General features: G+C 31.6%; 1 protein-coding gene across 1 annotated transcript; it reads right to left on the bottom strand.

The window, feature by feature from the left end:
* Positions 1-3,747: 3,747 nt before the first annotated feature.
* Positions 3,748-10,843, bottom strand: LOC127726065 (uncharacterized). Its single transcript, XM_052233405.1, has 3 exons — positions 10,505-10,843; positions 9,167-9,331; positions 3,748-6,249 (listed from the first exon to the last, which is right to left on the bottom strand). Exons 1-3 carry the CDS (start codon positions 10,797-10,799, stop codon positions 5,789-5,791), a joined length of 921 nt encoding a protein of 306 aa, XP_052089365.1. The 5' UTR covers positions 10,800-10,843; the 3' UTR covers positions 3,748-5,788.

Genomic DNA, 10,843 nt, shown 5'->3' with positions numbered 1-10,843 from the left:
CTTACAGTCCTTCCATACACTGAATATACGAGACCTATTGCTTATAATATCTGAGATATGGACTTGACCACCAAAACTTAACCTTGTTCACTGATCCATGAAATGAGGTCGAGGTCAAGTGAAAACTGTCTGACGGGCATGCGGACCTTGCAAGGTACGCACATACCAAATATAGTTATCCTATTACTTATAATAAGAGAGAATTTAACATTACAAAAAATCTTAACTTTTTTTTCAAGTAGTCACTGAACCATGAAAATGAGGTCAAGGACATTGGACATGTGACTGACGGAAACTTTGTAACATGAGGCATCCATATACAAAGTATGAAGCATCCAGGTCTTCCACCTTCTAAATTATAAAGCTTTTAAGAAGTTAGCTAACGCCGCCGCCGCATCACTATCCCTATATCGAGCTTTCTGCGACAGGCTCGACAAAAATCACACTGAGATTTAAGATTACCTAAAATAACACACTGAGAAATCAAAACTACACACTGAGATTTAAAACTAGAGGCTCTAAAGAGCCTGTGTCGCTCACCTTGGTCTATGTGCATATTAAACAATGGACACAGATGGATTCATGATAAAATTGTGTTTTGGTGATGGTGATGTGTTTGTAGATCTTACTTTACTGAACATTCTTGCTCCTTACTATTATCTCTATCTATAATGAACTTGGCCCAGTAGTTACAGTGGAAAATATTTTGTAAAAATTTACAAAAATTTACAAAATTTATGAAAATTGTAAAAAATTGACTATAAAGGGCAATAACTCCTTAAGGGGTCAATTGACAATTTTGGTCATGTCGACTTATTTGTAGATCTAACTTTGCTGTACATTATTGCTGTTTACAGTTTCTCTATCTATAATAATATTCAAGATAATAACCAAAAGCTGAAAAATTTTCTTAAAATTACCAATTCAGGGGCAGCAACCCAACAACATGTTGCCTGATTGGTCTGAAAATTTCAGGGCAGATAGATCTTGACCTAATGAACAATTTTATACCATCAGATTTGCTCTAAATGCTTTGGTTTCAGAGATATGAGCCAAAAACTGCATTTTACCCTATGTATTATTTTTTTGCCATGTCGGCCATCTTGGTTTGCGGGCAGGGTCATCGGACACATTTTTTAAACAAGATACCCTAATGATGATTGTGGACAATTTTGGTTAAATTTGTCTTAGTAGTTTCAGAGGAGAAGATTTTTGTAAAAGATTACAAAAATTTACTAAAAATGGTTAAAAATTGACTATAAAGGGCAATAACTCCTTAAGGGGTCAACTGACCATTTTGGTCAAGTTGACTTATTTGTAGATCATACTTTGCTGAACATTATTGCTGTTTACAGTTTATCTCTATCTATAATAATATTCAAGATAATAACCAAAAACGGTAAAATTTCCTTAAAATTACCAATTCAGGGGCAGCAACCCAACAACGGGTTGTCCGATTCATCTGAAAATTTCAGGGCAGATAGATCTTGACCTGATAAACAATTTTACCCCACGTCAGATTTGCTCTAAATGCTTTGGTTTCAGAGATATAAGCCAAAATCTACATTTTACCCCTATGATCTATTTTTAGCCATGGCGGCCATCTTGGTTGGTTGGCGGGGTCATCGGACACATTTTTTAAACTAGATACCCCAATGATGATTGTGGCCAAGTTTGGTCAAATTTGGCCCATTAGTTTCAGAGGAGAAGATTTTTGTAAAAGTTTACGGACGATGGACGACGGACGACGGACGCAAAGTGATGAGAAAAGCTCACTTGACCTTTCAGGTCAGGTGAGCTAAAAATGAAAAACACACACTGAGAATTTAAAATTACACACTGAGTTTTAAAAAGACACACTGAGATGAAATAAATTGAAAAACTGAGAATTGTTAGTTACACAATGAGATTTCAAAAATACACACTGAGACTAATATGCAAATTGCTAATGAATATTCATGAGATGAATAATTCAACAGATCAATATCTTGGTCTTCCGAACTCTTGTCTTTATAATGAAATGAGGTTCCTACAACCAACATTCATAATAAATTTCAAGACTTAACAACTTTTTTTGCTAACCCATATTCCTAAGTTTGTTGCAGGGCTGGGCAATACTCCTAGAAACGGGTAATACTGGGCAATACTGGGTAATATGATTTTTCAAGCTTATTTTTACACAAAATAGTAAAGACTTGTTGTAGTTTAATAGTATTATGTACAACTAAATAAATACATTTATTCAGATAACCATTGAGAGTCATTCCTGAAGTTTGTAAATTCAAGTTCTTCCTTTTCTCCACTAATTCTATGTAGGCAGAATACAAGATTTGGACATTTCAGGATACCTTGTTAATTTCCAACCCTGGTTTGTTGCCTATAATTCAGATTATTACTAACAGTATATCGGGATTTTATGCTTTAAACTGTTTAAGCAAGGTCCCTTATCAAAAGTCTTTCAACTGTTACCCTGATTTCGCAAGGTAATCTTTTATATTTTTGTTGTTTATATGCTATGATAGGCACTTGGGAAAAAAATTCACTGCATTGTTTGTCTTTTTGCAGATTGTTCCAATGTTTTCTTATAATTTTAATAAAGTTTTTCACCATTTGGTTATATTTTGTAATGAGAGTAAGTGGGTATTTTTCTTGGTCTATTGGTCTTTAGTAACGTAGTTTTTCTATACGTTGTATTTTTAATGTTTTTTATAAAACATTTAGCCCAAAATTGAAGGACTAACAAGTTCTGTCCCCTAGTTGTTTTAAGCTTGTAATAGATTCAGATTAAGTATGCTAATTAGATATGAGCACATAAAAAGTGAACACAAATCTCAGTGTGTAATTTTAAATTCTCAGTGTTTAATTTCAAATTCTCAGTGTGTAATTTCAAATTCTCTCAGTGTGTGTTTTTCAGTTTATTTCATCTCAGTGTGTGTTTAATTTCAAATTCTCAGTGTGTAATTTCAAATTCTCTCAGTGTGTGTTTTTCAGTTTATTTCATCTCAGTGTGTGTTTTTGAAATCTCATTGTGTAATTTTCAATTCTCAGTGTGTAATTTTCAATTCTCAGTGTGTGTTTTTCATTTTTTGTAATCTGAGTGTGTTTTTATGAATTCTCAGAGTGTGTTTTTAGGTTTTTTAATCTCAGTGTATTTTTTTTAAATTCTCAGTGTGTAAATTTTTCGAAAAATGGATTAAACATAGTTTTGACGAGAACAGCTTGCCATACTTCTGTCCAAATTTCATAAAATTTCATGTAGATTTGACAAAGAAATGGATGACCGAAAAAACTTTAACCTCAGACAAAACCTGAGTGTTATATATAAGTTTTAAAAAAACTAAGTCCATTTATTAGTAAAATACAGAAAAATGAAAATAAATATTTTCAAAATTTTGCTCTGGATACTGTATTTTGTTCATAAATAAGCTTTTGTCCAAACTTCATAAAATTTCATGTAGGTTTGACAAAGTTCTAGATGACTACAAAAACTTTAACCACAGACTGAACCTAAATGTTGAAGACGACGGAATCAAGGATTGCTATGTCTCGCTTTTTCGAAATATATTTTGCAGGCTCGTATTACACACATCTTACAATCTTTTTTTGTAAAAATACCTGAACTTCAAGAAATAATATAAATGGTATGTCTGGTATTATTATGACTGTGTGGAAACATCTTATTGTATAAAATAAGCCGTTGTAAGATGAAAGCAAAAATTCTGATGACAATAATCAAAAAGAGGAAAATTCTTTATATATTTATTGTTTTATGATCCATTGGTAAAAATATCTTTTAGAATGCATAATTACATAGTTTTATCCAATATATGATATTTACAGTGTAAAAAAAGTGAGAAATTTCTAACATGGTATACAATTATAGTGGAATGTTTAACATAAATATATAAAATGTTGAGGAAAAATACAGGTGAATGAAAAATTTGTTAAATGGTGGAAAGTAGATCTTAGACAAGAGCGACATGAAAACAAATAGTTACTGTTGCTGCATGGTTATTACATCTGAAAATGTTCTATTATTTTGTTATATATTTTGCTTTAAATTTTCATTTTTAAAAACTGCAATAAAATTTTATTTATGTTGTTCAAACTTGAAACTCTTTTAATGGCTGTGAATGTTGTGAGTTATTTGTTTGAATCTTGCATATACTGTAAATTCAGAAATTATTGCATGCACTTATTTTTGCGACTTTTGAAGAATGGACAAAAATGTGAGATTAATTATTGCGATTTCAGGAAAATCTGCATACAAATATTATTTTATATGTATGGAATTCAGAATGCGAGTTTTTATAATTGTGACACTCACACAGTTGCATTATTCGTTTTAATAAAAACCTAGCAATAATTCGTGAATTTAAAGTATAACTTTGTTTTGAAAATAATATATATGCCCTTAATATATCAAAGGTAACACTAATTCACCACAAAAATTTACAATAATGATACTATTAGAAGTTCTCTGATCACACACAAATTAATACAAAATTATGTTTACCACAAAAACAAATTAACATTCTGGTTTGCATTATTAATATCTTGCTTAATTGTCCTTAAAATTCTTAACTTTGAAAGCTCAACTGGCTATTTTCATTAATTTAACACTTATAAACATCATAAACCATTTAAGAAAACTAGAGATGGTAAGCCAAGCACACCTCCCCACATAAAAAAATGAATAAGACTACGGTTTGCTTTAGGAAACCCCCAATAACAATGCAGATCAAAAATCAAAATAAAAGGTGAACAATGATATTATATGGTTCAGATTCTGAAAAAGTTTCAATAAATTCTAATTTCTAATAGGGTTTTTTTTAGGAGTTCTGGATACAAAATGGTATCACCCAGATAATGCAATGGCAAAGTCCATGATATGCTAAGGGAAACCCCAAAAATAATTCGAATCAAAATGCAAAACAGTATGTTCACATTGGCATCTATTTGGTAAATATTCTGAGAAGGTTTCATTTAATTCTGGTACAGGAGATGTGGATCCAAATGTGTACTGTTAGGTGCAGATATGATAAAAGTCAATATCATGTCACTTGTTTCTTTGTTATTACTATATATAAATGTTATAAATTTGTTACAGCTTAACTGATATGAAATATAATCAAACACATATATTGTAAAAATATCAAAATTAATGCCACAATATATTTGCTTGAAATTATATCTGCAGAATGACATAACTCTAGTTACCTCCCTTTAAGAAATTTTAGAAATACTGGTGAATATGGTTAGTTTTTCAATTTGATATTCCACTCACTCAACAATCTTTAATTTTTGAGGAATGGACAAAAATGTGAGATTAATTATTGCCACTTTAGGAAAATCTGTATACAGATATATGTATCAGATATCAGAATGTGAGTTCTTATTATTGCTATACTCACTTGGTCGCCATTATTTGCATTACTAAAAACCTCACAATAACTTCTGAATTTCCAGTATTCATAAGAATACAAAATGGCACTTAATTATATAATTTAAGTATAGCCATAACTCTATGGAATGTTAAATCAATATCAACACATAATTTTATACAGTAATTATACCTTCGATTAAAAGCATGTTAAACATTACTGTTAAAGAATATGTGAAAACTAGAGCCTTCTGTCAAATGACTAGCAAGTTTCATCTTTACAAGAGTTAACAGAATTATGGCTACTCTTAAAGCAAATTTACTATATACAATATATATACAGTTATCTTTTGATATGTATAAAATCCATTTACAAAAATGTACATGCAACAATTCTTAATATGACTATACGAAAGATTCACTTTTTTTGTCAGATCCATTTGCCCCAGACATTGGTTGTGCAGGCATAGGTGGAGGTGGGAAGACTGATCCAGAGCTTGAAATACTGGGAGCATTGTCTCTTGAAGACACATGTGATCTTGGTGGTCCTGAATAATAACTTGGTTGTGGCATCCTTTGTGGTGCAGGGTAAACTGATTTCATTGGTGGCAGGTAAGCTGAGCCACTAGCTTGACTTGGAGCCACCTTTTCTTCAAATTCCATACCGTCTGGTTCTTTCTTGTCTGGCTTTTTCCTTATATCTGTGGCTTTAATAAACATGATCATTCCTGCAAATGCTGACGCAAAGCCACTCATGACATTACATCCGAAAGAAAATGAAAGATAATTCAGCCAAGGTCTTGGCATCCATGATCCATCTCTAGATTTCTCAGCAAAAACGAGGGAAACAATTAACACCAAACCACCTGAAAATGTAACACCACCTTGTATAAATTCAAATGAATCTTTTCATTCATGGTAGCTATAGGAGAAATTTAAATGTCAAATGTGATGTCTTAACTCCTTTACTTAAGGGGTTGAATTCTAAGTATTGCATTCTATACATTTAACCATAGAAAATCATTACAGGCAACCATTATTATGCAGTTGAAGAAAAAACTTCTGATCCTTCATTTTCAAACTTGTACCATTTTATTCTGTGTATTTTTTTTATTATTATATTTATTCTTTTGCAATAAGAAAACATTTTTTTTCACTCATGTCTTTGACTCTTTTTTGGTCTATTCTTGATCATGAGCGCTACTTTTTCATTTGGAATACTACATCTATATACATGTTCACTTCTTGGATTACTACAATAAAATACATGTACATGTACAATTAATCATACCAAATACATGTATGAAACAAATTGTTTCTTTAAAGACCTGAATATTTATTCAATCATTTTACACCTTTATTTGAGAACTGTGTTGTTGCAAAAACTAATTATGGTTTGGGATGCTTCACTCTAATTGATATTTTGTTTGTTCTCTACCATAATAATTATGGGATGTGCAATATAACCTTACCTTTCTTTGTATTTGAAGAGGGAAAACTCAGTTTAATGATTAAAAAAAGACATTAAGAATTTTGAAAAAAACATTTTGAGAGGAAGCTTTCATTGGACTATTTCAGAAACAAAGGAAATATTTGGGTGACAAATCATGTTTTGTTGCAATTGTTATAAAGCAAACTGCCAAAGTCACAGAGAAATCTTTTGCATCATGTTTCATGTATGATGTATAAGACAAAATTGTTGTACAGTTATCTCCCCTTTTAAAATAATTTCTCTTGATTTTTTAATTTCTCTGTACATGTACATGTGTTTAAGGAATGACTGTAATATTGTTTCTGTCTATGAAGAAATAACATCAAAAATGTGGTGCACACTGAATAACCTGCATAGCGGGTTATTTAAAGTGTGCACCACATTTTTTATGTTATTTCGAATAGACAGAAAAAATATAATAGTCATTCCTTATAATTTGATTCTAAATTCCATTTTAAACCGGAGTAAGGGGACGACCATTTGATATTCTGGGGGGGGGGGGGGGGGGGGGGCCAGGAGGATTTGTTTTGGATCGGTTATTTATTTTTGTAAACTAAGAGGACAGATTATCTATTTTCTGCACTATTGAAGCAAGATTTTTCATTTTCATTAAAGCAAGGGACTGATTATTTATTTTCACAACTATATTTATAATATTCGAAAACATACAATTTTTAAATTATTTGTTTATTATAAATAATTCATGTATAGTCAAGTCATTATGTACCATTTAATCAGAATTAATTATTATCCTCTGCAGAAATAAATCTTTTATATCCCCCAATGCATATACATGTATTGCATACATACACAGTATTAAAGTTTCGTTGAAACTAAGGCCCTTCTAAAAGTATTGGCAAACATGTTTCGCCAAGCGGAACGAGGCAAAAATTTTTTTGAAGGGTTTTTGAACCGCTGAAGGCCCAAGAAGCTATAGAACAAATGATGCAAAATCATGCCTTCTGGGTGTTCCCCAGACCCTTTTAATAATTTTATGACAATATTTTGGTCTCAAAGCAAAATCACGTTATAGATTCAGTGTAAGACTTAAGTTTCTAGGAACAACATCAAAAGACAAATATGCATGATATTTAAAGCAAAAATGTAATTCACATAGTTAAGTCTGTGGCTGCTGTGTTTTTTTAAACTCATGATCAAGTTAATAATAAAATTACTAAATTACAAAATGAATGCAACACTAACAGAATACAGTAGGGCAATCAATGAACAAAAGACAAATAAATAAGAAACATTGATCCTGAAAAATCAGGGGCTACGTCTGAGGGAGAACAAAACTTGCTTCTTGCAATGCACTCACGGTGAACACAATTTGATATGGAGACAAGTGTTTGGTTTTGAAATTTCCTACATGAGGGCTAGGCATTTGTCTCAATGTAGTTACGGCCCTGATTTAATAAAAGTGAGGTAAGTGTTCCTGAGACAATTAACCTCAAGTTAAATGAAACCAATTTTCTGACATTTCAAGTATATTTAAATAATATTTATACTTTTATTATTAAAAGATATGGGAAGTGTTTCACGATTTTTTTTTTGGAAAAAAGATGAATTTATGAAGAATCTGGTGCCATCTCATACTTTCGATTAGACCTGCTGAGTTATTTATTTTCAATACATTGCAAGTCAGGTAATTTATTTTCAAACTACCACAGAACAAACCATTTATTTTTGTGATTATCAAGGCTGAGTTATTTATTTTCAAAATCCTCCTGGCCCCCCCCCCCAGAATATCAAATGGTCGTCCCCTAAACCATGAAAAATCGTTGATGACGTCACGGTCACATGACAAAATGATGTCTATGAGCTGATAAACAAAACAACGTCAGCCAATCAGAAGACGAGTTACATCCATAATTAAATTATATTGTAATGTTAAAAAGTTACCATAAGATTATAAATAAAAATATAAACTTATACAAACTGCATATGTCTATTTAACTTTACAACTCTCACTAAAAACATATATGTAATATCAATTATTTGTGGTACCTCAAAAATATACATGAATAATACATGTACAATGCAACTACAGTCTTTTGATTTGTTTATAAAACAAATGTTCATGAAGTAAACTTTTCTACAACGTCGATTGAAAAAGTACAATAAATTTATAAATAAGCCATGACTTTTCTTTACAACAGAAATATCTCCTTTTTTTTATGTTCCTACATTGTAGATACTGTATAACAGTACCCTGTAGTTCCAACTGAAAGACTATTTTTACATTTGCACACAATATAAATTCTTTTAAATTTAGTCAATGCCAAACTTACCTGCAGCAAACAAAAGAATGCTACTGAGGAAAAATAACTTTGGTCTCCTGTTGTCATAGAAATGTGATCCATACATATCACATATATAAGCTGTTAGAATAGCTAATGCTCCCAAGTTACACAGTAGTGTGAATATTACCAAGGCTTGTACTGCTCTGAACCAGGCTGAAGAAATATAATTAAAAGGGATGCAATTTATTTTAGCAAGTAAAAAAAAATATCATGGTCATAATATTTCTATTCAATTCTTTATTGACAATACAATGCATATTGAAACAATATTAAAACATGCAAAATTTATATGAAAGTCTTATTTATTATCCTAAGCACTAACTTGAACATGCTGAAACCTAAAGACCCTATTTGGAACTTTTATACAATATTAGACAGGTCAGGAATAACCACCAATTGGTGGATTATACCTCAATTGACGTATAATCCACCAATTGACATATATTGGTATAGACCAATTGACGTATAATGCAAGTTTTTTTGTTATAAAATGCTAGTGTGAGATAGGAGCATCATTTTGCAACTTACAACCTATTTTATGACCATTATTGAGTCCTCCAAAAGTTTCAGTTTTGTCAAAGCCTGCTGCATCTCTTGAGAATGCATGTGTACAACAATTCTTTTGTTGAAACATCTGTACTATTGACCATGATTGACTTTTAATAATGAAAGTCAAGTATTAACAAAGAGTTCCATTCACCTGTGGAGTTGTACTCATAATCACATGACTGCAGACAGTATTGATGTCCATTGACAGGTGATTAGTGGTAAATTTGCCAATCAAGAATTGACAAGATAACAATAGAAGAAACTGCAAATACAATTATTGATTAAATGCAATATGTTATGTCACTATACTAAACTAGGAATGTTTGACATGTTTTCATACAATAATATGGTTTTAAGAAAACAATGCTCCATTTTTATTGAATAATTTGCTTTGAAAAACAAAGAATTATACGCCAATTGGTCTATACCATTATATGTCAATTGGTGGATTATACGTCAATTGAGGTATAATCCACCAATTGGTGGTTATTCCTGACCTGTTAGAAAACAACCAAAAAACCTGTGCATAATGTAATGATTGCAATGCTATAGTATGTGCAAAAGACAACAAATGGAAGTTTTTAACGACCTTGACTGGCTATACAGCCCTTGCACGGTCGGATGCGCAAAAGCCACCTGACGAGTTCCCTTTATACAATAACTTACAGAATAAATGGTCATTTCCTGGTTTGGATTTTTTTCAATTATCTCCCTTTAATATTGTTTACCTGGTTTTAACCTTAATTACAGGTAACTTTGACTATCTGTCAAACTTACGTGGCATTATCAAATCATATACATCTTCAAAGAATGTTGAATGTATCCACCAACATCCAACGTAGGATCTCATGGAAGGATCGTAAGGTTTCACCCATCCTGATAAACAAATATGCCACAATCCGACATTCGCCAAGGGACTGTGAACTCGACTCCAAGATTTGTACCAATATGGCGATGCAAAGGCAATGAAAACAAACAAGAAAGCTGCAATTCCTAATACATACGCAGCCCAGAACATCCATCCTCTGGGTCTTCCTACTCCAGCATTGGAATTCGTTCTCCCAGACGCCATTTTTGTTGTGATTCACCTGAGTTCAAAATGTTTTACCTGTATGA

The sequence above is a fragment of the Mytilus californianus genome, unplaced genomic scaffold, assembly GCF_021869535.1.
Source record: "Mytilus californianus isolate M0D057914Y unplaced genomic scaffold, xbMytCali1.0.p SCAF_16, whole genome shotgun sequence".
NCBI classification, from domain to species: domain Eukaryota; kingdom Metazoa; phylum Mollusca; class Bivalvia; order Mytilida; family Mytilidae; genus Mytilus; species Mytilus californianus.
The sequence above is the reverse complement of the archived record's forward strand: the minus strand, read 5'-3'. Positions and strand labels throughout refer to the sequence as shown.

What these genes read in the sequence shown, in the direction of transcription:
- LOC127726065 (XM_052233405.1), bottom strand. Translation starts at nt 10,799, where the DNA reads ATGGCGTCTGGGAGAACGAATTCCAATGCTGGAGTAGGAAGACCCAGA. An exon ending in ATATGATTTGATAATGCCAC is followed by an intron (nt 9,332 to 10,504) that starts GTAAGTTTGACA and finishes ATATTTCTTCAG; the next exon opens with CCTGGTTCAGAGCAGTACAA. An exon ending in CATTCTTTTGTTTGCTGCAG is followed by an intron (nt 6,250 to 9,166) that starts GTAAGTTTGGCA and finishes TTACATTTTCAG; the next exon opens with GTGGTTTGGTGTTAATTGTT.